General features: G+C 42.8%; 1 protein-coding gene across 1 annotated transcript; it reads left to right on the top strand.

The window, feature by feature from the left end:
* Window positions 1-1,218: 1,218 nt before the first annotated feature.
* Window positions 1,219-26,792, top strand: LOC110088213 (programmed cell death 1 ligand 2). The gene is made up of 7 exons (XM_072992145.2): window positions 1,219-1,396; window positions 5,325-5,394; window positions 7,351-7,716; window positions 10,612-10,896; window positions 15,239-15,382; window positions 22,019-22,051; window positions 25,541-26,792. Exons 2-7 carry the CDS (start codon window positions 5,340-5,342, stop codon window positions 25,591-25,593), a joined length of 936 nt encoding a protein of 311 aa, XP_072848246.2. The 5' UTR covers window positions 1,219-1,396; window positions 5,325-5,339; the 3' UTR covers window positions 25,594-26,792.
* The last annotated feature ends 1,027 nt before the right edge of the window (window positions 26,793-27,819 follow it).

Genomic DNA, 27,819 nt, shown 5'->3' with positions numbered 1-27,819 from the left:
CGCCAGCTGAATGCCCCATCACAAGCCCAATCTCCACTCCATTGCCTGCCCAATTGCCCCCTAATCACCCTCCCTCCCACCACCTGTGACTTACTTTTCTTTTTTTTTGACAGGTAGTGGTGGTATATGCAGATACACATACTGACACAAAACTTTTGTATTCAGGCTAAAATCCACATGACTTCAGCCCAAATCCACACGTCTGCCAGTTTATTCCTGCACTGGAGATCTGCCTAAATTGCATTACAACTCTAAGGCTACAAGTGGCAGTCATGGTGCAACTATAATTGTTTTAGTAATTTTCATAGCTAAAGGCATGTATGGTCTAAGTACTTAGGGTGCAACTACACTGGAAAGCTATAATTCAGCTTTGCTGTGATTTGATTCGGAATCTGTATTACATTTGAAATCTCAATCAGTGCTCACACAGGGGCTGCAGATTGATTTGGGAGTTCATCATTCATATTGAATTTAATGTGAGTCACCTCTCAGCCCTTTCTTTCCTTCCTTTGTCTGGCCCCATCTCTGCCAATCTGATGGGGAACTGACAGTGGTGAAAATATGGGAAATAAAGATAACAATGACCGCATTGATAAAGTGATAGGGCATTCTAGTGCTAAGCTTATATGTGTAAGAAATTTTATTTTTAAAAAAATTGAAGGATGATTGGGGGAAAGAATATGGGGGGGTGGGCTTTCTCCCAGGTCTAACCATCATACCCCAGCTTCCTATATCACTGAAACACCACCTACAGACACATACTCCATCTTTACAAGAATGTGTCACAACTAACCACATAAGAAAAAGCCTACACAAATTGTTCTTGCTTGAAAAAGCAAAGCCCCTCCAGTGGGAGAGAGGGGGGAAAGAGGTGCTTTAGGAGCAAAAAGGGCTGGGCCATTTGATCAACCTTTGTGTCATGTGGTCAGTATAGAAACTTTGAATTTCCCTGTTTAATATATAGAGCAAATCCCACAGCATTTGACCATGTAGCTGCAGTTATGTTTTCTACCACAAACCTGTGGCTTGTAGGATTCTGAGTAAAATAAATAAATAAAACTAATTTTTTTATCTTTTCCAATAGTAAGCAATGAGTCTCTTTTAATAATGATACCTAACTCAATTTGGAGTCCTTGAGACAGTAAATAAAAGTTAATCAGTGTTCAAAAGGTTAATAATGTTCATACTTAAAATGAAAGTAAAACTACCAGCTTGATTATCATAATTTCCCCACAAAGGAGGCTGCTTAAGAGAAAGTGATTTTAAACAAGGAGCTGCTGTTGAAGCATCATTCAGTTTGTTCTTCTCTGTCTGGAGGCACATCTATCAAGCAAAGCCTGGGGGAATCTGGAAAAAAGGACTCCAGGGATGGAGAAGAGTTGACTTAGCTTCACAGGTGAATATAATTCTGCTATAGTTACACAAGTACTTCTCTTGTTTTTTGCAACCAGTGGTTTTTTTATCCTGCTCAATAAAATTTTTCTCTCTGTCAGGAGATGAATGGGAACTGGTAAATGAGTGCAGCTGATAGTAGGCAAACTGAAAGACAAGGGCCTCTGGGTTCAATAACAGGGGTGAAGCAACATTGGCCCTCCAGATGTTTTGAGCTTCAGTCTCCAAAATCTATTGCCTAACCAATGGTAAGGGACCATGAGAGTGGCCATGCAAAACATCTGGCAGACCCACCCCTGGTTTCAAATATGAGGACTTGTGTATTTATGTTGTTTATAGGCTTCCCCAGTGTGTCAGAATAAGACACTTTGCTACTGAGTTTCTCTCAGAAGCCAACCTGCGAGGCTGACCCACCTACAGAAGCGGAGCAGACCAGCAGCTGAATCTTACTTGGAGAATTAGCAATCCTGTTGGTGGGACAAGACCCTCCCGCACATAAAGGCATCAAGAATGTTGGGTGTAGGTGTGTGCAGCTGTACTGCCCTTCACCTGTACGGTGATGCCTGCAGCCTCCTTAAGAGTTACGGTGTCGATCTACAGCCGCACTGGCATGGAAACTGTTTCCTTCAGGTGTGCAGCAATTTTAATTCTGATGGGCTATTTTAAAGGGATAGACACTCCTGTTCTATGAGTCCCCACCTACAGCTAGAGCAATATGAATTTTAGAAGAGGTAGCCATGTTAGTCTGTGCTGGCATGTCAGGCAAAATTTAAAAAATTTAAAAAATAAAGAGGACAAAAATGTTGTGACACCTTAAAAACTGAATTGCTATATTTTAATGTGAGCTTTTGTGGAGAAGTCCACTTCTCCAGGCATGAGAACAGTAGGAATGATTGTCTTCCGTCCCATCACCTCCTGTCAAATAGAAGGGGCAGAGACAGATTTTACTTTCTTGGGTTCCATGATCACTGCAGATGGTGACAGCAGCCATGAAATTAAAAGACATCTGCTTCTTGGGAGGAAAGTGATGACAAACCTAGATAGCATCTTAAAATGCAGAGACATCACCTTGCTGACAAAGGTCCGCATACTCAAAGCTATGGTTTTTCCAGTAGCAATGTATGGAAGTGAGAGCTGGACCATAAAGAAGGCTGATCGCCAAAGAATTGATGCTTTTGAATTGTGGTGCTAGAGGAGACTCTTGAAAGTCCCCTGGACTGCAAGGAGAAGAAACCTATTCATTTTGAAAGAAATCAACCCTGAGTGCTCACTGGAAGGACAGATCCTGAAGCTGAGGCTCCAGTACTTTGGCCATCTCATGAGAAGAGAAGACTCCCTGGAAAAGACCATGATGCTGGGAAAATGTGAAGGCAAAAGGAGAAGGGGACGACAGAGGATGAGATGGTTGGACAGTGTCATCAAAGCTACCAACATGAATTTGACCCCACTCTGGGAGGCAGTGGAAGACAGGAGGGCCTGGCGTGCTCTGGTCCATGGGATCACGAAGAGTCGGACACGACTAAATGACTAAACAACAACATAGTGCGGTGATCTTTGGCAACAATGGTTTAACTGCCTCGTATGTTTGGATACAGGCCAAATGTATGTGTTATTATGCTGCACAGGAGAACATGTTTGTCTCCTTCTTCCAAAAAGCTCCATCGAATTCCTACCACCTTGAAGTGTCACCCCATAACAACTGTTCCATCAAACTGCAATGGAGGAAAAGATGGGGAACAAGGTAGCTCCCCTGTCCAGCTGCTGAAAGAATAAAGTTTCATGCAGCAGATTGTGGAGTCTACTACAACCGGAAGGCAATGGAGTAAAAACATTGTGTGTGGACACGAGGGCTTCAGCTTCTCCTCCCTCTGAACTGTTTCCATCTCAGCTGTTGTTGTAAGAATTTTCTAATATTCATTACCAGCATTAGCTTGTAATCCTTTGCCATCCCCACCTTTTTTTCCTTTTGTATTGCTTGTATGCTTCAGTTCCTAAGTTTGAGGGGATGGGGCTCTCTTGGCTTTTTAAATTGGTCTGTAGGCTATTTGGGGAGAATTTGAAGTTGAAAAGCAGGTTTAAAATACTTCAGATAAATATACAAATAATAAACCTTGAGATTGGGTCTTTTTTTAGGGTAAGAAGAAAAGAAGTGAAATATCTGCAGGGAAATGCATTGAAAACACAGGATAGTCCTGTGTTTTATTGCCTTTTTTAAAATGTGGCATGGGGGCTTCCATCCTGCAGCAGTCAACTAGTCATTTACTCTACAAAGCAGTTCACAGGGCTGGACTGTCCAAAATGATAACGTACAGGCAGGCTTTTACGCAAAAAAATAAAAAACCAAAGACCAATTGGAAAAGTATAAAGATATTCTTTTTTCAAGTAAGCATAACTCAGGGTGTAATGTATAATATAATACATTGCTTAGCCATCTGGCTCTTCGCCCAGATTGTCATGTGCTTTGTCTCTTGTGTCCCCCAGCATCAGGCATGCCCTCAGCTGGAACAGAAAGCAACATGACAGTGCTGAATTATTTGCTTACAGCAGAGGAAATGCAGAGACCCTGTTTATGCACTTTTTGCTTTTTCATGCATTGGGGCATACAGGCTTTTGGTAAGGCCTTGGCCATATATGAATACACCCATCTGTGTTCAGAACTGTTCCTGGTAAAGCTGCTCTTGGAAACCTACATGCATTTATGACACAGATTCCATCTTGGAGCCAATTTTATAGAGATGGAAAACAGAGAGGAAAAAATGATATTTCACGTACTTTAATAATACCTGAAGTACAAAAGCAAGGACCTTTGGCCCTCCAAATGTCATAGAATCATAGAATAACTGAGTGGGAAGGGGCCTATAAGACCTTCTGGTCCAGTGCAGGAACAGAAATAAAAGCAGATCTGACAGATGGTTGCCCAATTTTCTCTTGAATGTCTTCAGCCTTGGAGCTCTCCCTACCTCCCAAAGTAATTACAGTGGTACCTCGCTTAACGACTACCTCGTTAAACAACTAGTCTGCTTGATGATTAGTTTTTTGCGATCGCAAAACGATGTTCTAAAGGGGAAAAAAACGCTTTATTATGATTGGTTCCCTTGCTTCGGAACTGATTTTTCGCTTTATGACGATCAAAACAGCTGATCGTTGGGTTTCCAAAATGGCTGCGCGCTGTGCAAAATGGCTTCCTGCTGTTTTTAGGATGGATTTTTTGCTATACAGGGAGCAGAAAATGGCCGCCTTATGGAGGATCTCCGCTGGACGACCAGGTATTTCGCCCATTGGAACACACTGAACCATTTTCAATGCATTTCAATGGGCTTTTTTATTTCACTTGACGATGATTTCGCTCTACAGTGATTTCGCTGGAACGGATTAATGTCGTCAAGCGAGGCACCACTGTAGTTCCATTGTCATACTGCTCTAACAGTTAAAATGTTTCCTGATAGTCAGCCTAAATCTGGCTTCCTGTAGCTTGAGCCCATTGTTACGAATCCTGCACTCTAGGATGATTGAGAATAGATCCCGATCCTCCTCTGTTTGACTACCTTTCAAGTATTTGAAAAGTGCTATCATATTTCCCCGCAGGCTTCTTTTCCAAAGACTAAACATGTTCATTTCTTTCAGGTTACAGTTCTCACCAGCCCCGGCCAACATGGCCAATGGTAAGGGATTATGGGATATGTAGTCCAACCCCTCTTGCCATTATTCTGGGTGGAAAGAATGCTTTGCCAGTAGAAGGTATAGCATGTCATACTTCCTGGACTCAATCAAGAAGTTATTTTGAAACAGGAGTAAGGATGCATTTTTACTTGCAAATCCATTCTTGGAAGTTTAGACAATGCCTTCTGCTACCGGCAACTGCCCTGCGCCTTTGCATGTCTTAGCCTGCTCAAATATTTGTGAATATTAATTATATTAATATTGTATTTTAGATATACCAGGAAAATATGTTCAGATTCCTGACAGCTGTGCTTCTAGAAGTCCAGCTTACTTTCCTAGCAGGTGAGAGCTTTTACTTGGATCATTTTTCATATACTTTTCAGAGTTGCATATTAGTTTAACTGGGATTCACTCAATAATTGCAAAACTATCTAGAAGGCTTGGAGAGTTTACAAGTTCCTGCATTCCATAGCTGCCTTTATTGGCCTTTTAAGAAAAAAGAAAACTGCTCCTGCTAGTGCCTGGGAGAAGCAAGGGTTCATGAGAGTTTCAAGGGAGCATGGGACAGGTAGTCTAATAGTGTATAAAGCTCTACAGAAGGAACCTCTCAAAGAACTCCCTGTCCCATGCTCCTATGAGACTGTCATGGTGAATAAGAAGCTCATCTTCATCAGAAAACATGTCCAGCAGGGCCATAACACCGAGCTTCTTACTCCCCACGACATCACATCAATTTCCTTGTTACAGTGGATGTTATTCGTTACAGAATCATCACCATCATTATCTTACAACTTGAAACTTTAAGAAAAACTGAACATGCTCGCTTATGCTCTCTAGTGGGCAATTCTTAAAAATGGAGAGTATGGGGACACGGGGGAGGTTGAAGTGCCCTCAAATCATGAGAACATTGCCCTTTGGGGACATTTTGATCCACTTTGTCAGTGCTAGGGGCTTTGGGCTGCTAAGAGCCCTCATATGAGGCCCATTGACCACACACAGCCTATATCTAGGTTTCCACACCTAGAATAATACAGAGTAGATATGGGATATATGTATTCATCTCCCACAGGAGACAAATATGAATATTGGCACCTGGACCATTTCGATCCTCCCCGCAGAACCAGCCATTCCACTTACAACTCGCCAAGCAGCGCATGCAGCCGCTGTAGTTTGTGACGCTCCAATAGCAGACGTAGTCCAGCCAGCACTTTTCTGCCTCCCTGCACAGCTACGTGGGGAGACTTGTCATTCCGCCCCCCTCTCTGGAGAGGTTGGCTGCGCAGGGAGGCAGAGAAGTGCTGGCCAGGCTACCTCTGCAATTAGTGCATTTTGAACGACAATGGCTATGTGCACTGCGCCGCGAGTGGTAAGTGGACCAGTCAGTTGTGGGGGGAGGGTCCAAATGGCCCAGGCACCTGTGGTGCCAATACTTATATTTGTCTCCCCTTAGAAAAGTTGCCTTTGGGGCCTACAAAAGAATCCCTCACGGTATGCAGCTGAGGGCATTCTGGAACTTGAAAACTGAAAACCACATGTCTTCCAGCCTCAGGAACTGTCCATCTTTTTACATTTTTTTTCCATGCTAAAGTTTTACACTGATAACATTAGAGTGTGGGCTCAGTCTCACTGACAATTAAAAATGCTGTTATTGTCAGGTTCTGCTTTTTTTTAAAAAAGACATAAATGTTCGCATACACACTATGTCCATGCATGTGAGAAGTAATGTGCCAGGGGAATGAATTTCTCTGCTTCTGTGCCAGAGATCCATTTATTTTGAGGCAGATGTGGAATCAATTCACTGGACTAAATTCCACATATGTGAACTCCTTTGACAGGAGCAGAAAAACTCGCTTGCTAGCCTTCCCCCTCACTCCCCTGCCCATTCACCGCCCCAGCTCAGTCACTGGCTTCTGACTAGAAAACTGCATAGGACCCATATGTGATTGCACAAGATGAGACATTGATTCCATATTTAGAAGCAGTGCATCCTTAAGAAGAAAATACTAGTTGTTTCAAGGTAGGCTTGCCTCAATCTGCATTTGGCAAGTTAGTTTTGTATTGTTTTGTAGTTAGTTGTTTGAGAAGATAGCATGGCCTGGCTTGCATGTCTAATGCCTCAATCATATAAACACTGAAAGAAAGGAATGCCTGGAGGGATAATGTTATAAAAGGACTATATAGGCATTTGTCTTTGTGTGTGACTCCACTCTTTGTTGAACTCCTTCACTCTCCCTCCCATCCAAATGCCAATACATAGTTCATTTGATGGCTATTTGTGCTTTGTTTCTGTGTCTTCAGCTTCACTCACAGTGGATGTTCTTCAGCCACATTATTCTGCAAAGCGTGGGGACAATGTGACCATGGGATGTCGCTTTCCCATAGCAGACCCATTCCATTTGATGGCTTTAAATGTCTTATGGCAAAAAAAGACATTAAGTCCACCAGAGGCAAAAGAAGTCTACCTGCTCAGCAGGGGCAAAGAAGACCTCGTCCGGCAGCACAGAGATTATCAAGGGAGAGCGGTGATGCTGCTTGAAGGATTAGAAAGGGGACATTCTATGCTACATATCACCAACGTAAAGATCACAGACGCAGGGATGTATATTTGTCTTATTCAGTATGAGAAAGATGCAGACTACAAGTACATTACTTTGGAAGTTCAAGGTTAGTAGTCAAAGATCACGTCTTGTCTCCCTTTCCTAGACAGTGGGGATTTCAGTGCATGTTTTGAAGCCTTTGTTTCTTCTAGAGAACAAAAAGGCAGAAGCCCTCTTTGAGTGTCTTGCCAGTCACCCTGTGGAAAGAACTGCAGGAAGGAGACTGGGAGAGTCACTTCCTTTACCTATTTATTTGCAGATATGTGACTGCTATTCTCACATTGCTACCTGGGCTGCCGTCTCTGTTGCCTTTCACTAGTTGTGGACAAACTCCTGCAGTTTGCTCTAGACACAGAGGACTCTCCATGTGGTTTGCAACCCATTGCCATTGTGGAACTGGGAGAGCAATGGAGGGGGCAACAGGACAACAGCAGATGGGGCAAAGCTCACAAACCCATCCCTTCTACAATATGTGTTTCTAATCGATTGGCTGATTAGAACTCCCAGACAAAGGCTTGCATCTTTGGAATAAAGGGTGCCACACTTTGTACATCAGGACAGGGGAGCTCTCAGGCCATGTGCCTAATCTAGCCTGTAAAGATTCTCCTCCTAGCACACTGAGGTTTCCACCCTTCAGAGGGCCATCAGGAGGTGGCATCCATCCACCACTCCATTCGGATTCTGCACTTGAGTTCTAATTCGGACACACATTGGACGTGCATGAACTTTGTTATTTGCTCCACATGGAGGGGCCTCTTTCAGATCACCAGATGAATGTGTAGAAGGCCAAATTTTCCCATCCACTGACTTCATTTGCCTAGTTATTGAGATGGGGATCCAAGAATTAGCCCAGTTGTTGTGCAGCCAATGAGGTCCACAGTTAAACTCAGTCCCAAGATGGACCTTGTACACTGAGTTAAATTTCTGCTACATTGATAGGGCTTCACCTACTATGTGTCTGGGGGACAAAGGGAAAAAAAGTGTGCTCTCCATTTACAAAAATGTAAAGACTCTCTGCAACTCAGAAATCTCTCTCTTGCCTTGGCTGAATCCCTTTCCCTCTTCAACCCACATGTAGCAGCAATGGGCAATTCCCATTTTGTCTTTGAGGTCAGCAGCTGCATTTCCCAATTTCTATATAACATGACCAACTAGAGGAGACCCATTTACTCAATAGGATCTATGCAAGTGTTGATCAATTCTATAGCAGTTGATTCAAAGGGCTTACTTTTAGTTGGGACAAGCAGTAGTTTACTGGCCTATGCATTGTAAGGTACAAAGAAAGAAACCACAGCAAAGACTTTGGTGGAATTATGGTGTTTGCTGAAGGTTTTTGACTGGGTAGTTTAATCTTGACTGGATAGTATTCATTTTCCTAAAACATGCCTATAAATCTACATTTATCTTTGACAGAGGGCCTCACAAAAACTGTACCTCATGAGTTTCTTTCTTAAGTCACCATGTGCTGGAGGAATTTTATACCAACAGGCCCTATGTTGCAATCTTAGTACACAGGAAATCACTCTGCAAAACAGTTCTCATGACCAAAAATTGTGGGGAGGGGGGGAATTAGACCTGATTGTGAAGACTTATTTGCATTTGACAAGGAGGTGTCCCTTTAAGGTCTGGAGGGCCATACCAATCCCAGGATCCTAGGTACTCGCTCCTGTGGCCCCTGCCTTCCAAAGTTTTTTCTTTTAAAAAAAGACAGGAGTCTGAAAAAAAAACCTCACAACCTTTTGGGGACAGCCAGTGGTATAGCGTGGGTTGCCAGAACCCAGGTCAAGGCAAGCATCACGGGGCACTAGGCACCTTGCTGGCCCTGTGGTGCAAATATGAGGGTGGGGGCAGGAGAACCCTTTGGTCTGGGGCCGTGAAGCAGCCATGGAGCCGCTTGAGGTTTGTGCTGATGGCTGACAGCTCAGACCCAGAGTGCTGGGAAGGGGAAGGGGAAGGGGAAGGGGAAGGGGAAGGGGAAGGGGAAGGGGAAGGGGAAGGGGAAGGGTGGGCTAGGGGAGTGTGGCAGGCAAGTCGGCCCATACACCCCTAAGAATTTTGCACCCAGGGTGACCACCCCTGTAGCCCCCCCTTGCTATGCCACTGGAGCCAGCCGCCCAGAGTGGTAGAATATACCAGATGGGCGGAATATAAATCGAATGAATGAATGAATGAATGAATGAATAAAAAAACAAAAAGATCCCAAAGACTGGAGACTCATGGAGAGACATATTCCCTCAAATAGCCTGGACCCAAGCTACCTACATTTTTCTAGGTCTTAAGCAGCACTTGGTTCCAGCACTTGGTCATAAACAGAATTGGTTCCAGAAACAGATTTGAGGAGTTGTTGGAGGAAATACCTGTATAACTTGCCAAGCTAGTTTCCTGCCTCTTGGTGTTCTTGGTAGAGGATGCCCCTTTTGGTTGGTGGGCAGTGGGTTCGTCTCTCTCTCTCTCTCTCTCTCTCTCTCTCTCTCTCACACACACACACACACACACACACACACGAGGCAAACATTCACATGTACATATTTCCAGAGGTCTGTTGTTCTTCCTCCCGTAAGGAGGCAAAGAAAAGTGGAATGGCTCAATGTATTGTGAGCCTGAGGTGAGGCACCACCCAGCTCAGTGTTAATGGATGAGCCGCCACTGCTAGTGCTTTAACTACAAGCCCCACTGGCTCTTCCTTCCCCCACAAACTGGAATAGGACAGTACCCTGTTCTTTGCCTCAGTCTGTTGTATTGGGAGAGAAGGGTCCTATTCTTTTGATGTGTAAAAGATGTACTTGTCAAAGGCAAATACTTAGTTTATGATTGTGCCTAGTATGGCCCAGATTCAGCACATGGTGCGTTTGCTAATATAGTTATGGGGTAAACCAGCCCAAGAGGTAGAAAATGAAACAATGCTGCCCAAATAGTGGGAAAAAAACAAAATTTTCATTGTACCCTACTTTTTCCTATCCAGCACCATACAAGAAAATAGATCTCCAGGAACAAAGAGAAGACAACAATTTGGTCCTAACCTGTGAATCAGAAGGGTACCCACTCGCTGAAGTTTCTTGGTACGATGAGAACAATCAGAATGTCAGCATGTTTGCAGTCACTACACAAAAACTGACAACGGATGGAGTTTTCAACATAACCAGCACGCTGAGAGTCAAATCAAATATTCCTGGAAATTACACCTGTGTGTTCTGGAATAAGGAACTGAAGGAAAAAACATCAGTCCATGCATCAGTATCTGGATTAGGTAAACATTTACCTGTAACTTCAAATTAATCTTTTGGGATTTGATTATATAGGATCAATATACATGGGGATATTCTCATTTCATACATATATCTATATGTAGAATCTGCATTATCATACATGGAATTTTGCAGTGGTGACACCTCTCACGGGTAACTGACTTACAGTATAATGACTAAAACTAATGTCCTGAAAACCCAATAAATTAAAATCCCAACATAAGAATGTTATCAAACTATTCATCTTTGGTGAGGAAAGTGAAAGATCTATTTGGTTTAGGTTATGACCTCTGAAGAGCCCTAAGGATAGAATGGGCTACATATGCAGACTGGAAATTGAGGACTGGGAATATAAAGAGGGAAGATATCATAGGAAATGGGCTAGAAGCACAAAAGCACAGGTGAGCAGAAGGAAAGGAGCATAGCAGGCAGTGGACTAAAACATAAGATGAAGGAACAGAGGTCTGAGGAAAATACGGGTGGGCAAGGTGAGGAGGCAACGTTACCTTGCCTGCTGAGGCAGACACCACAAGGAGACTTGCCCAGCCTTTGCTTCCCTCTCTTGGAGTGGCGGTGGCTGCCATTGGACCCCAACTGTAAACTCATATCTTTAGCATGCAATATATATATTTTTAAAGAGATTCTGGATTCCTGGGGATCTGAGCTTTCTTTCTTAGAAGAGCGAAACTAATCATTTTCTATCTCCACTACTGTGGTGGAGTCTTGCCTCTTCCTGTGACTCAGGATACTTCCCGACGCAGCTTTTACCCTACAATAATTCTGCCTCAGAAAGGTCTCTGGACACCACACATTATTTGCAATCCTTTCTGTATTGTGTTTATGTGTTTAACTGTGCTTATTTCTTTTTATAACACATCTATCATGACTATAGCACTGGATAACAAGGAAACCATATTTTAATTTCATCGCAGAGATTAGTACAACACTGTTCATACTCCACTGATAAGTGTTACTGCAAGTGTCACATGGGAAGGAAAGAGAAGCTACAGTGTTTATGTCATGGTGTCACTGCTACATCTTAGTGGTTCTTTATTGGGGGTTCCTCTATCAAGTGGAGCACAGGTAGGCAAGATAGCTTCAGGTGGATTGGAGACAAAGGCCTCTGTTGTTCAGACTGCCCAGGCTACTTGGCAATGCCTAGCCCTGTGACAGCCGCATACAGGGTCTCCATTAGGACCTGAGCAAGTTCTAGCTTCCCTTTTCTCCATGACCCAGAATAGGAACTGAGTCCTAGGCTGCTTCCACACTGGGCATTTACTATGGAGAACCACAAGCTTCGTACACTTGCCTTCTCTGTAGTACCTGCATGATATCATGGGCAAAATATCTTTTCCCCCATGTTTTTCCACTGTAGATTCTGTTCCTGTCTCCCGCAGCATAAAATATCCCATTTTTAACACAATGGAACAGATTTTCTGTTTCCCCAATGCAGATAAGCTATTGTGCAACATCTCAGTAACCCAGTAACTTTTTTTAAAATCCAGCTAACTGTGGCTTGTATAAAATGCTCTCAGTGGTGCAGCTAAGTCAGCGAAGGCTCTGGATTTAATGGTCTTACCAGTTGTGGTCGGGCTATTTAGATGGAAATGTCTATTTGTTTATTTATTAGAAACAGACTCATGAATGTCTTAGAGCACAGAAAGTTATTTTTAAAGTATGCCTTTGCACGGGGTAATATTTCACTGTCACTATTGCACTACAGATGGTCAGACAGGCAATTCAACAAATTGCTTATTACATTAATTGTTGTTTTCCAGTTTTTGTTTTTGCAAATGTATCAATCTATATAAAAAAAGAAAGTGTTACTAAGAGGTAGCCTCCATTGCTTCCCCAGTTGTTCTGGACTTGAGATAATACCCACCCCAGCCAAAATCTGGGGCAGGGAGAGGAGAAGGGAAGGAAGGAATTGTCTGATCTCACTTGAGCTTCAGAGATTTGGAAATGGAGTGGCTATTCCACTTCAGGCTTTGCATAGAACAGGAACATAGGGCAGTCCTTATGTCTGAAATCACCCTTGACATAGAGCAATGGTATCCTGCTAGTAAGAAAGGCTTGCTCACGTGAATGGTTGAGGAATTCCAGATGCTCAGTTCTATTCTTTTGCCTCTCAAATTCTCAGCAGAAGCTGAGCAGAAGTTGTTGCACAAAAAGTCATGTGGGAGGATACTGAGGTGAGGGCAGGAAATTCTGCCTGAGTGATCCAGGAACCACATAGAAACCATAATGTTTCCCTTCCTGATAGTATTCTTCACTGTACAGATCTGAAATAAATGCTATATTTCTTTTCGCTAATCTTCCTGGAGAGTCTCCTGGGGCTATACAGTGAGAAATGTGGTTTCAGTTATGTGAATCATCCTCATCCTTCTTGGTTATGATGCATAGATATTTCTTTTAATCACCAGCCAAACAGATTCTCCAAAATCCTGTTTGAGTAGAGTAAACAGCTCAGTGGGGAAAAACCATATGCATCACTAGCAATGATGGCACCACCATGCCACTTTCTTCTCTCTGGAAAAAAATGGCATGGATTATTAGCTCCAGTAAGTCCAAGGTATAGCTGCTGTACCTCTTTGCTATTGCGCACCAGTTGCAATGGATTTAAAGGGTCCACCAAAGCTTAGAAAGTCACTTTTTTAGGTGGCAACCCACAGAATCCTTCAATCAACACAGTTCTTGTTCATGTGGATTTCTGGGAGTTGCCATACAAAGCAGTGACACTTTCAAGCCAGAAATTTAGGTGTTAAATTTCTGAAAACTCTTTAGTTTAGGTGTTAAATTTTGGAAAACTCTTAAAATGTGCCCTCCTGGGCTCGTTCCCTCATTTACTGGTTTCTTGAATTCATTGGTTACTCTTCTATTCTTATGTCTCTGCTTGCCAGGAATGTAGAGGGTAAGAGGTCAGCAGACACCTATTAGACCTATAAAGTGATTTGTGGTTTGCAGAAAGTTATCAAAGAAGGACACTAGGCACGATGCCAGAATTTTCCTTGCTTCACTTTGTTATAGTTGACTACATTTTGGCCCAAGAGCCCCTATGTGAAACTCAGAAGGCTCGGATTCCATGTATTGCCTTACCTACTGAGCAGCCTCTGGGTTTGAAAGTCCTGCTTTCTATCTGATATCAATGACTGGCAAGGGAAGTCCCAAAATGGTCACCTTAAAAATGAGTCACACACACACATACAAAGTGAAAAACAAAAGGTAAACACATGAGTAAAAGAAAATTCCAGGTTGAGTAATATTATGATTGAGCTGCTAAAATGGCACAAATGTGGCAAGCTTTTAAGTTTTCTGGAACTCATCTTCAGGATCAGGAAGAATAAATTTGGGGGGACTGGAGATGATGGAAGAAGTCCAAAAATCTGGAAGGAAGTAGGGGCCATTGTCTCTGCGGGCCAAATGACTTGCAAAACAGAGACTGCAGATCAGCATGAGGAGAGGTGTAAACTACTACATTCTCCACCTTCTGTTTATTTGCTTTTCCTATTGGTCCTTGTCCCTTGTTCTTTTACATGGCTGACTGAAAGCAAAACGTTGATTTTTCATTAGCTCTGCAGAAGCTTGAGAATGTAACAAAAGGGACATATTGAATTAAAATTATGTTTTTCTTACCAGTTTTGTATCACCCAAAAGGATTATACAGCACCTGCCCCCCCACAAAGCAATATTTGGTTACCATCTAATTTATTTCTCTCTTTCCTTTGTTTTGACCAGTTCTTAGAGATTAAGGGTTGGCAGCTGTAGTTCTCCCGGTGCTTTTGGTCTACAAATCTCTATCACCCTGTAATGTTTGCCATGCTGGTGGGAGCTGTAGGCCAAAAAACATTTGAAGGGTCATAACTGCCCTCTAGTGTTGTGGGTAATGTAAATATCTGAATAATCAGAGATTAGTTGAAGGAAAAAGGAACAGATAAGCATCCATCCACTGGCTCTGGTTTCTAGGTAGACATCTAGAGTTATGCCTTATTGTACACAGGAAATCGTTCCTGACAGCTTTCATTCCAGCAAGGACAATTACTGTGCTAGGATATTGTTCAGGCATAAGGAGTGGAAGTCTATAAAGAATTTGGCTTGTGCTGATTCTCTGCAACCAGCTGTCATGGGGAATTCTTTCAAAGATGACTTGAGCACTTACATAGTAGGTGTTGGGTGCACCATAATTGCCCTCCCATACAACCTTTACTCTTGATGGCAGTGGCTCATGATCAGTAGGAAAAACAACTGATATTCCCATAATCATTGAGTTCTTTGGTGCAACTTGGCAGTGGACCCGATTTTGTACTTAAATAAATAAATAATTGAAATGGGTGTTCTCATTTACAGTTACTACAAATGAACCAGAAACTGAGGAAAAATATTTAATCTCATTTATCCTACCAATTTGCCTGTTAGCCTTATGTTTTCTAATGATACTCATCTTCAGAACTGTAAAGCGAAAACGATTCACAGACAGATGTATCCAAAAAGGTAAGAGATCAGTATGTTCTATTTCCCTTATTTAGCAATCCATTTATCATTTGATAACTTGAATGCTTTTTCTTCTGGAAGATGTTTAACATTAACATCTTTATCGGTGCGGTTCAGTTTACATACTAGCTGAAAAGAAAGTTTCATTTACAAGTTTTCATTCACATGTAAACATCAATTCAGTAGCTTGATAGAAGTTCATTCCCAGTGCAAGGTGGGGAAGGTCATCTTCCCCAAAACTGAGAGGTATAACACCCCCTCCTCTTGATCCGTGTGCCCCCCCGCCCCCCTGTACTTTCAATTATGGATTAAATAAATAAATAATATTCTTTTTCTCATATCAACCTCTTTATCTTGAGAAAATGCTGCTCTAGGAGATGGATCATACTAAATAGCAATGACTGACTCAAACTGATTTTGTACAAAGTGAAACTAAACCACTATGAAGTTTTTCTAGTAAACAAAAGTGTTAAGACTACTTGATGGGTGTTGTTTCACTGCTTTGCTTTCCATATTTCTCTAGCAGTAACAGAATGGGAGGTACGTAAAAGTAGATATTCATTTTAAGGATCCAGAGCTACATTGTTGCTTCTGATATTATGATAGCTTTCCTACTGCATCTTAGCTTTCCCTTAATATGTAACTGAACTTCATGCAGAATGCAGTATCGGAAATCTCCCTGATTTTGCAGTGCAATTACAGAAGACAGTCAGCTCTAAGAATACTGTTAATGGAGGAACATTGTTATAAGGCAGCTAAGGCTGGTTCTTCTTCATGGTCTCTGTAAATGCACACTATAAGGTTTATTCTGCACTTGCAATAAGGTTTGTGGAATATTCTAGAGCTTTAGCATGTGTTCGCCAGGACCGCCCCCCTAGTACACGTGGTATCCGTCCGTTCTAGCGATTCCCTCAGTTCCTTTTTGCCACCACTGAGGCTTCATTTCTCGACAAGAAGCACTCTGTTCTTCTTTCTTCTCTTCGTGAATTTAAAAAAGAAAAGGAAAAGAAAGGGAGAAAAGAGTAAGAAAATCACAATGGACTTCCCTCTTCTTTCCAGACCACAAAGGGGGGGGGTCCCTTCCTGCATTTTATGGCCCCAACAGGGCCTTTCAAATGGTGTGACTCTTGCCCCAATAAGATTCCCCTTTCTGACGGACACAACTCATGCATCTTCTGCCTTGGAGAATCCCATCAGTCTTCTTTGTGCCACGCCTGTAAAAACCTCACTAAGCAGGCACTTAAACTTAGGCAAAACCATCTCCAATCCTTCCTCTGAGAAGGCTCCCTCCAACCTCAACCACCTCAGAGGGATACCACACATTCCTCAATCCCAACCCTATCAACTGACATGCTATCTACCTCAGAGATCCCCAACCCCTGGTCCGTGGCCCAGTGACGGTCCATGGCTGTGGAGGCAAAACTCCCACGCACACCCGCACGTACTCCCCCTTGCATAGCCCCTTTGCACCTGCACGCACGTACTAGCACCTGTGTGACCACTCCCCCACCCTTTTGCACATGCACCAGTGTGCCCACACAAGCACCGCACCACCATTTGCACATGCGCATGAGCACCCACCTGCCTGCACAAGCATCCTCCCACTCCTTCGCACATGCGCATGAGTGCACGCTTTCACACATATGCGCGAGGGGGTGCCCCGCCTTCCCCAGCCAGTCCATGGACTTAAAAAGGTTGTGGACCCCGATCTACCTCTCTTGCATCAAGACTGATACCATCTAAATCCAAATCTAAGTCGACCTCCAAGCCCAAGCCTTCTGGATCAACACTGAAGTCAGTATTGACTTCCAAACCTGCCTCGGCATCCAACCACTCTATGTCATCTAAAAAGAAGAAAAAGTCATCACAAGACTAACCTACCAATTAATCCGAGCATCCTTCCTCTCAACCTGCACCCAGCATACCAGATAAAAAAAAGTCTGCCTTCACTCTCCTTCGGGGGGCAATGAATGCAATTTCCCACCATCGGACCAACTACTGTCCCCTGTTTTTAGTCAGTCACCTGAATAGAGAAATAACTTGCCTGAAGTCACAGCAATAAGCATACTCGAGCCCCAAGTCTATGGGTTGCTCTGTCTCCGCTCTAGAGTCAGATTCAGCATCTACACTAGCTGATCCAGCACCTCCTCATAAGCAACCTCGGAAGACTCATTATACACCAGAGACTTGCAATCTAATGCTGAGCATGCACAAACTCTCCCAATACCAGGGTTACTGACATTGTATGACACTCGAGCTTGATACCACTACCCTAAGCCAGTTACTCTATATGAGCTTTCAACTTATTATGACCTTCCACCTAAGCGATACCAAGACCGCTTCAAACGACACTGGCAACATGACCCCACATTCTATACCGAGTCTAAACACAATTGGTATGCCTACTATGACCAATCTGAAACATTGAAATTGCTGTCCCCTCCTCAGTACCATACAAGGAGTGAGCCCCTTTACGAAATATCTTCTGATGACAGCTTATCTCCTCACCCTCTGATACCAAAGCCAACACATTAGAACACATACTTCTCCTCCTTCAAAAAGACAACTGGTTTACAGTCATAAACCTTGTTGTGGTTTAGTCGTTTAGTCATGTCCAACTCTTAATGGCCCCATGGACCAGAGCACGCCAGGCCCTCCTGTCTTCCACTACCTCCCAGAGTTGGGTCAAATTCATGTCGGTAGCATCGATGACACTGTCCATCCATCTCGTCCTCTCTTGTCCCCTTCTCCTCTTGCCTTCACACTTTCCTAACATCACGGTCTTTTCAGGGGAGTCTTCTCTTCTCATGAGATGGTCAAAGTATTGGAGCCTCAGCTTCAGGATCTGTCCTTCCACTGAGTACTCAGGGTTGATTTCCTTCAGAATGGATAGGTTTGTTCTCCTTGCAGTCCAGGGGACTCTCAAGAGCCTCCTCCAGCACCACAATTCAAAAGTAGCAGTTCTTCGGCGGTCAGCTTTCTTTATGGTCCAGCTCTCACTTCCATACATCGCTACAGGAAAAACCATAGCTTTGACTATTCGGACTTTTGTTGGCAAGGTGATGTCTCTGCTTTTTAAGATACTGTCTAGGTTTGCCATCCCTTTCCTCCCAAGAAGCAGGTGTCTTTTAATTTGGTGGTTGCTGTCACCATCTGCAATGATCATGGAGCCCAAGAAAATAAAATCTGCCACTGCCTCCATATCTTTCCCTTCTATTTGTCAGGAGGTGATGGGACCAGTGGCCATGATCTTGTTGTTTTTTTTTATGTTGAGCTTCAGACCATTTTTTGCACTCTCCTCTTTCACCCTCATTACAAGGTTCTTTAGGTCCTCCTCACTTTCTGCCATCAGAGTGGTATCATCTGCATATCGGAGGTTGTTGATATTTCTTCCGGCAATCTTAATTCCGGCATGGGATTCCTCCAGTCCTGCCTTTCACATGATGTATTCTGCATAAAAGTTAAATAAGCCGGGGGACAATATACAGCATTGTCGTACTCCTTTCCCAATTTTGAACCAATCAGTTGTTCCATATCCAGCTCTAACTGTTGCATCCTGTCCCACATATAGATTTCTCAGCAGATAGATAAAGTGGTCAGGGACTCCCATTTCTTTAAGGACTTGCCATAGTTTGCTGTGGTCCACACAGTCAAAGGCTTTTGCGTATTCAATGAAGCTGAAGTAGATGTTTTTCTGGAACTCTCTGGCTTTCTCCATAATCAAGCGCATGTTAGCAATTTGGTCTCTAGTTCCTCTGCCCCTTCAAAATCCAGCTTGTACTTCTGCAGGTTCTCGGTCCACATACTGCTGAAGCCTACCTTGTAAGATTTTGAGCATGACCTTGCTAGCATGTGAAATGAGTACAATTGTACAGTAGTTGAACATTCTTTGGCATTGCCCTTCTTTGGGATTAGGATGTAGACTGATCATTTCCAATTGTCTGGCCACTGCTGAGTTTTCCAAACTTGCTGGCATATTGAATGTAGCACCTTAATAGCGTCATATTTTAAGATTTTAAATAGTTCCACTGGAATGCCATCACCTCCACTGGCCTTGTTGTTAGACAAGCTTTCTAAGGCCCACTTGACTTCACTCTCCAGGATGTCTGGCTCAAGGTCAGCAACTACACTATCTGGATTGTCTGGGATATCCAAATCTTTCTGATATCCCCTGTGTATTTTTGCCACTTTTTCTTGATGTCTTCTGCTTCTGTTAGGTCCCTACCATTTTTGTCCTTTAACATGTCCATCTTTGCACAAAATGTTCCTTTACTATCTCCAGTTTTCCTGAACAGATCTCTGGTTTTTCGCTTTCTATTCTTTTCCTCTATTTCTTTGCATTGTTCATTTAAGAAGGCCCTCTTGTCTCTCCTTGCTATTCTTTGGAAGTCTGCATCCCATTTTCTGTAACTTTCCCTATCTGCCTTGCATTTTGTTTCCTTTCTCTTCTCTGCTATTTGTAAGGCCTCGTTGGACAGCCACTTTGCTTTCTTGCATTTCCTTTTCTTTTTGATGGTTTTTGTTGCTACCTTCTGTACAAGGTTATGAGCCTCCAACCATAGTTCTTCAGGCACTCTGTCCACCAAATCAAGTTCCTTAAATCTGTTCTTCACTTCCACTGTGTATTCATAAGGGATTTGGTTTAGATTATACCTGACTAGCCCAGTGGTTTTTCCTACTTTCTTCAGTTTAAGCTTGAATTTTGTTATGAGATGCTGATGATCAGAGCCACAATCAGCTCCAGGTCTTGTTTTTGTATAGAGCTTCTTCATCTTTGGCTGCAGAGAATATAATATAACTCATGGCGCAGTGGTTAAAACGCTGTACTGCAGCTAAAACTGTGCTGACGACCTGGGGTTCAAATCCCAGGTAGCCGGCTCAAGGTTGACTCAGCCTTCCATCCTTCCGAGGTCGGTAAAATGAGTACCCAGCTTGCTGGGGGGGCAATGTGTAGCCTGTATAATTAAAATTGTAAACCGCCCGGAGAGTGCTTGTAGCGCTATGGGGCGGTATATAAGTCCAATAAATAAAATATATAAATAAATAAATAAATAATCTGATTTCGATATTGCCCATCTGGTGATTTCCATGTATAGAGTCGCCTCTTGTGTTGTTGGAAAAGAGTGTTTGTGATGACCAGCTTGTTCTCTTGACAAAACTCTATTAACCTTTGCCCTGCTTTGTTTTGAACTCCAAGGCCAAACTTCCCTTTTGTTCCTTTTATCTCTTTACTCCCTACTTTAGCATTCCAATCCCCTATAATGAGAACATGAAAGGTCTGCCTTGGATTCGTATTGAAATCAATCATTTTTGAGATTATATCCCTTACAGCTTTTCCCACTCTTCTGTTGACTATGAAGAGTACTCCATTCCTTCTACGGGATTCTTGCCCACAATAGTAGATATGATAATCATCTGAATTGAATTCTCCCATTCCTGTCCGTTTTAGTTCACTGACGCCCAGGATGTCAATGTTTATTCTTGTCATTTCGTTTTTGACCACATCCAGCTTACCAAGGTTCATAGATCTTACATTTCCTTTGAGCCACTCGTGGCAACTTCTAAGAGACTATTTTTCCTCAAGATCATCTTTCTCATTGCCATTACTTCAGCCTGCCAAGCTAGCGAGCTTGCTGCACTCCATGTCAATCCACCCTTTCTCCAGTTTCATCCTCAGAAGGTCACTCTCTATCCAGATGTCTCCTTCTTACCTAAAGTTGTCTCTGAATTTCATGTCAAACAACCCATCATTTTACCTACATTCTTTCCCTCGCCATCCAATGACATAGAACATTCTTTACATTTCCTTGATGTTTGTGGACTCTGCTGTTCTATGTCTCCAGAACCTCCTCCTTTCACAAATCTAAAAGATTCTTGTCACTCCCCATTGGCCCAATAAAGGATCCCCTATTTCATTACAAACTGTTTCCTACTGGATCATCACGACAATATGGCTCACTTACAACCTCGCTCACAAGCCGTTACCATCCTCTCTCACAGCTTATTCCACCAGAGCTGTTGCTGCTTCCATGGCTTTTTTTGAAAGGTTTTGAAAAGTATTGGCATTCCAGATATTTGCAAAGCTGCAAATATGGTTTACTCCAACTACATTTGCTACTCACTACTGCCTTGATGTCAGGGCCTGAGTGGATGACACCTTTGGCAGAGCCATTTTGTCATCTGTACTTCCCTGACGTCCTTCCTCTGATAAGTCAGCTTGCTAATCACCCTATAGTGTGCATTCACAGAGACCACAAAGAAGAAAGAGAGGTTACTTACCTGTAACTCTGGTTCTGTACAGTGGCAGACTGTTCTTAGGAACTGAGGCAATCGCCAAGATGGGTGGACCACTTGTACTAGGGGGGCAGTCCTGGTGAACGTGTGCTAAAGCTCTAGAATATTTCAGAAACCTCTGTGCAAGCACAGAATAAACCCTATTGTGTGAATTGACAGATGACCACTCAAAGAACCAGAGTTACAGGTAAGTAACCTCTCTTTTTGTTCTTCCTCTTAGTGAAGGTTATAAAAAGTGATATTGCTAAATAAATGTATCGAAAGACTCTGCTGTACAAATGTGAAATATCTATATATTTCCAGGAAGACTGTTATCAAGATGTTCTTTTTTTTCCCTACCAGGCAAAAGAAGAAAACCAGGCACATTGACAAGGAGTAAGTAACACAATTTTGCTATACTTTTTCATTAGATTATTTTAAAATGTGTTTTGGGAAATAGCAGAAGCCCTGGCAGTGCATAAGGAAGGATTATAGCTGCAACCCATCCCCCTTGGTACCTACACTGAATGGAACTGGACCTATAGAATCTAGGAACTGGCGCCGTAATTTTGCTTGTTCCCCTTTCTACCACGGACTTGTTGCTTCCAGCCATTTCCCTTACATGCTATTTCTGGTTTCTTGATCTCTCCGTGATTATTCTGAGTCTTCTGACAGCATTCTCTCTCCTCAGTGTGTCCATGTGAAAAGGGTACTAGGCATAACTGAAGCCCAAACAAAATACAGTGACTTGGGAAACCTCTAGCACAACAGAATGCCCTCTAAATGTGCTTGGACTACACTTCCCATCAGTCCAGACATGACAGGCTGTGGTCTGGGGTTCTGAAAGCTCTTGAAGGGGCCCTGGTTGCCTACTTCTGCTCTAGTACATATGCTTATCCTGCTGTCTTTCAGGAGTCCCTACTGTTTAAATAATCTGTTGCCTCTCTATAATTTTAAAAGAAATCTACACTGTCCTGGACACAGAATCATTGCTTGCTCTGTTGAAGATTTTATTTGGGACCTATCTGTTTTATTTGGGACCTAAACACAGATAGTGGCGGACACAGGTAACATCAAGGGAATGTATGATGGTATCAAGCAGGCTTTAGGTCCAATACAGAAGAAATCTGCTCCCTTGAAGTCTGCTACAGCCATGATCATCCAGGACCGAGCACAGCAGATGGAATGCTGGGTGCAGCACTACTCTGAGCTATATTCCAGAGAGAATGTAGTAAATGAAGAGGCATTAAATAGCATGGAATGGCTGCCTGTCTTGGAAGAGTTGGACAGTGAACTACAGAAATAAAAGCAGCCTTGGATTCCCTTGCCTCGAGCAAGGCACCTGGAAAGGGCAACGTCCCTGCTGAAGTGCTGTAAAGAGATCATCACCACCGAGCTGTATCAAATTGTCTCTCTTTGCTGGAGGGAAGGTGGAGTACCACAGGACATGAAGGATGCAAACATCATCACATTGTACAAGAACAAAGGAGACAGGGGCAACTGCAATAACTACCGTGGCATCTCTCTTCTCAGCGTTGTAGGGAAGCTGCTTGCCCGTGTTGTGCTGAAGAGGCTCCAGGTACTTGCAGACAGAGTCTATCCAGAATCACAGTGTGGATTTTGAGCTAATAGATCCACCACTGACATGGTATTCTCCCTCAGACAGTTGCAGGAGAAATGTAGGGAACAACAATAGCCATTCTTTGTGGCCTTCATAGATCTCACAAGGGTCTTTGATTTGGTTAGCAGGGATGGCCTTTTTAAAATACTTCCCAAGATTGGATGTCCACCTTGACTCCTTAACATCATCAGGTCCTTTCATGGGGGAATGAGGGGCACTGTATTTTTTGATTGCTCAGCATCAGATCCCTTTAACATCTGAAACGGAGTGAAACAGGGCTGTGTCCTTGCACCGACCCTGTTTGCTGTCATGCTGAAGCACGCCTTTGGAACTGCAGTGGAAGGTGTCTATCTCCGGACTAGATCAGATGGAAAGCTCTTTAATCTCTCTAGATTGAGAGCGAAGACCAAAGTCCAGCTGAAATGTATGCAGGACTTCCTCTTTGCCGATGATGCGGCTGTTGTTGCCCATTCTACTGAAGACCTCCAACAACTTATGAATCATTTTAGCAAGGCCTGCCAAGACTCTGGACTAACTATCAGCCTGAAGAAAACACAAGTCATGGGCCAGGGCATGGACCCACCTCCCTCTATTACCATCTCCACATAAGAATTGGAGATTGTTCATGACTTTGTGTACCTTGGCTCAATGATCTCTGACACTCTCTGCCTAGATGTTGAGCTGGATAAACGCATTGGCAAAGCAGCAACCATGTTCTCTAAACTCATAAAGAGAGTATGGCTTAATAAGAAGCTGACAGAATATACAAATATCCAGGTCTATAGAGCCTGTGTCCTGAGTACACTCCTGTACTGCAGTGAATCCTTGACCCTTTGTGCATGGCAAGAGAGGAAGCCAAACATGTTCCATATGCATTGTCCCCAAAGCATTTTTGGTATCACCTGGCAGGACAAAATTCCAAATAGAGTAGACCTAGAACGAGCTGGAATTTTTAGCATGTATACATTACTGAAACAGTAACGTCTATTTGGCTTGGGCATGGTGTGAGAATGGCTGATGGTCGGATTCCAAAAGATCTCCTGTATAGAGAATTAGTGCAGGGAAAACACTCCAGAGGGAGACCACAGCTGCGATACAAGAATATCTGCAGGTGGAATCTGAAGGCCTTAGGAATGGACCTCAACAGATGGGAAACCTTGACATCTCAGCATTCAGCCTGGAAGCAGGCAGTGGATCATGGCCTCTCTCATTTTGAAGAGACAATTTTCCAGCAGGCTGAGGCAAAGAGGCAGTCCCAAAACCAGCAAGATCAGGGAGCTGGACAGAGGACAAATTGTATTTGTCTTCAGTGCGGAAGGGATTGTCACTCTCGAATTGGCCTTCTCAGCCACATTAGACGCTGTTCCAAGTCCTCTATTCAGAGCACGTTACCATAGTCTCTTGAGACTGAAGGATGCCTAACTACTGTTTAGGATTATATTTGTTATGTTCCTGTCTTTATATGAGAACCAATGTGGTGTGAAATGGTTGTAGTGCTCGGCTAAGGAGACCTGGGTTAAAGCCCCTGCTGGGCCAGAGAAACCACTGCCTGACCTTTTCACATTCCTTGAAACCCTTACTAGAGTTACCATGAGTTGGAAGCAACTTGATGGCACATAGCAACCAGAAAACTAACTTTTCCAAGTTACAGATAAAAGAAACTACTAAATATTTAGAAATATTGCATTAGCATTTAATGGTGTCTTTAAAGACGTGTTGAATTAGTTAAATGATTCATGTATGCTACTGAAACATAAAACATGCATAATCTACATTAGAGAAGGGTTTTCTTTGTGATCCAGTAATCAAAATACCAACCTTGAGAAGTACACCTGGAGGGAACCTTTTGTTGCTGGGGAGCAGGATAGTTCTTGTATCAAACCTCTCTTTTATCTTCATATTTGTATCATTTTAGATGACTGAACCAGTTAACATGCCTCTCAGTTCTGCTGTTGAGATTAAGATTTTATATTGTTTTTATGATACAGTGTTGTTTTAATTTGTTTTCAGTACCCTGCCCTGATTACCTTTTCAGAGCAACTTTTCCTGTATTTTAAGCTTCAGAACAACATATGTACTTTGGAAATTACTGACGGTTCTTTATTTTGGAAAAAGGGGATGGGGGGGGGGTTTCTGTGTGTCAGCTTCTGAATCATTGGAAACCTGGATCTTGAGATCCCTGAGGGCTTGTGTATTCTTTTCATCAAATGAGACAGATGTTTTTAAACACATGCTGATTAATCATTTGCTATCTCTCTTTGAAGGAAATTTGGATCATCAGGCCAAGGAATTAAAGATGATGCCTATTACTGACTGAAGAGTATTAGCAAACACAGGACTTTCTTCTTCTGTGTATTGCCTGCAGATATGCACTTTCTACTCAGCTCCCTTTTGGAACTGCATAAGGGAAGTAACAGCACTTTGGAAGGAAATAATGCTGATGGTGCTTCTGCTTTTCACCAGTGCTGCAGCATGTTCTTCTTCATGCGTTCAGCTTTGCCACACCCACGCTTCAGAAAAAGTGTCCCTGCTCAGCAGTTTTAAGGGGTTATTGAAGTACATTCCATATCTTTCACAGAACTGTTTGGAAGGTTGCCTTCATTTCTAAGAAATCTGTGTCTTCATAGGTATATACATCAGTTTTATGTATTAAACACGAGTTGTTTATAGCTGGAGTTAACATTTCTACTAGTAAGGTGTTCTTATTGGCAGCTGGTTCAGCCAGCAGCAATGAGGACGCAACTCTTGCTGTGTGACATTGATGAGATGTTGGCATACATGTACATGGAGACATGAACTCTCTTTGCTGGCTCACTGTCCTTTGGTGGGTGGATGATGATGTCCCATTGCTAGCAATGAGGTAAGATTTAATTGCCATTCTCATTGCCTTCTGTACATGACATCCGTTCACTCAGGCACCAGAAGATCTTGGACCAATCCTGCTCATGAGTATAATTCAGAAAACGTATTTATTTATTCCTTTTAGATTGCACCTATCTTCCAATGAATGCAAGGCAGTGTACAAAGCTCCTCCACCTCACAGGAACCCTGGAGGGAGGGAAGTAAGGCCTAAAGAATGTGACACAAGCCAGTGACTTACTGAGTTTCATAACCAAGTGGTGGTTTGAACCTAGACATGCTGTGGGATGGTGGATGTTGTCCAAAAAAGAAACTCTTTTTAGCTCTGTTTCTGAGCACTTCCAAGAAGAAAATAAGTGAAAGACACTTGCGTCCTTGCAAGCTGCTGCAGTGTGTGGGCTGCCACCATGAGCTGCAAACCAGAAATTTTCTCATTTCAAAAGTTTCTCTAGCCACAAACTCTGTATGAGATGCAAGCCACAACCTCTCAGTCTTGGCCACTTCTTATTCTCCATTATGAGAACAGTAACATTGGTCTACCATGGACAACTGTTGTCAACATTACTTGGGGTGGTGGCACTTCAGGTTCTGGAAATTAGTCATGTAAGTACTTTGAACACTAGAATTGATCTAAATAAAAGTGAAGGATTATTCATACATTTGCAATCATTATTATTTTTACTGAATTAGATTTCCTCGTGATCATTCTTACGGAGCAAGTCTGGGGAACTATTTTTGCACAAAACTGGATGAATTAAATATAGTAGCTGAATATCTGAGCCTGCAGGGTCCATACAGTATTGCTATTCTGAACCCAGATCCTAAATTCACTTGGGAGTGAGAATTACTGTTGAAACAACAGTATACTCACAGGATATTTTTAAGCACAAATAGCACATGTAACACATAATGGGGCTGCAGGCAAAGTTTTCCTGTGTCAGCTTTGAAGGCAAATTATGTGGGCAAGCTCCATCTTGAATGTGATGAGCTTCACAAGAAAATGTTCAAAGAGAATCTTATCACAGGATGTGTGCTCTCCCAGGCAGGAACAAAGCACGGGCATGCTATAGTGTCAGATTACAGAGTCTTATGCTCCCATCTCCCAAGAAGGTTTCAGCCAGAAATGTAACGGTGATGGTGAAGGCAAAGTTCTGCTTGGTTGCATCTGTCTAATGAAGGAATAGAGTCATGGCTGAGTCATCAGCAATACAGGTGCTTTATGCGCTTCTTCCCAGCAGACAGAAGGATAGCTCAAGAAATGTGCTACAAATCATAGCCAATAATAATTCAGCTTGCCAGAATCCTTTCCAGCAGTCTGTTGGATGCTTCTTTTCATTTCACAATACAAAAATGAAAGTTGAAAGAAATAATTGCTAAACCTTGGGACTTTTTAAAGGAATCACATGTCCCCACTGAGTATGACATTTACTACCATCATGCAGATGATTACAGCTGCAATCCTAGCCACATGATTTCAAAAAGATTACTGTTATCGTCAGGGTGTGGGGGGGGGGAGGTGAACTTCCTCCTGAGATAAAAGGAAGCACAGGAATGGTGGGGCCAATTAAGACTAGCTCTATTATCCTTTAACCATATCTATGGGCTTGAGAAAGTGACACGTATGTTTATAAATACTCCACACACAAAGGTGATCCTGTATGCATACTTTGTGTGTACATTGCTA

Source organism: Pogona vitticeps, chromosome 2, assembly GCF_051106095.1.
Source record: "Pogona vitticeps strain Pit_001003342236 chromosome 2, PviZW2.1, whole genome shotgun sequence".
Lineage (NCBI taxonomy): Eukaryota > Metazoa > Chordata > Lepidosauria > Squamata > Agamidae > Pogona > Pogona vitticeps.
Note: the sequence above shows the minus strand (reverse complement) of the source record. Positions and strands in the feature narration are given on the sequence as shown.

Bases quoted from the DNA above. Each gene is read 5' to 3' on its own strand.
- LOC110088213 (XM_072992145.2), top strand. From the start codon at position 5,340: ATGTTCAGATTCCTGACAGCTGTGCTTCTAGAAGTCCAGCTTACTTTC. The intron at 5,395-7,350 runs GTGAGAGCTTTT...CTGTGTCTTCAG, and splicing joins CCAGCTTACTTTCCTAGCAG to CTTCACTCACAGTGGATGTT. The intron at 7,717-10,611 runs GTTAGTAGTCAA...TTTCCTATCCAG, and splicing joins CATTACTTTGGAAGTTCAAG to CACCATACAAGAAAATAGAT.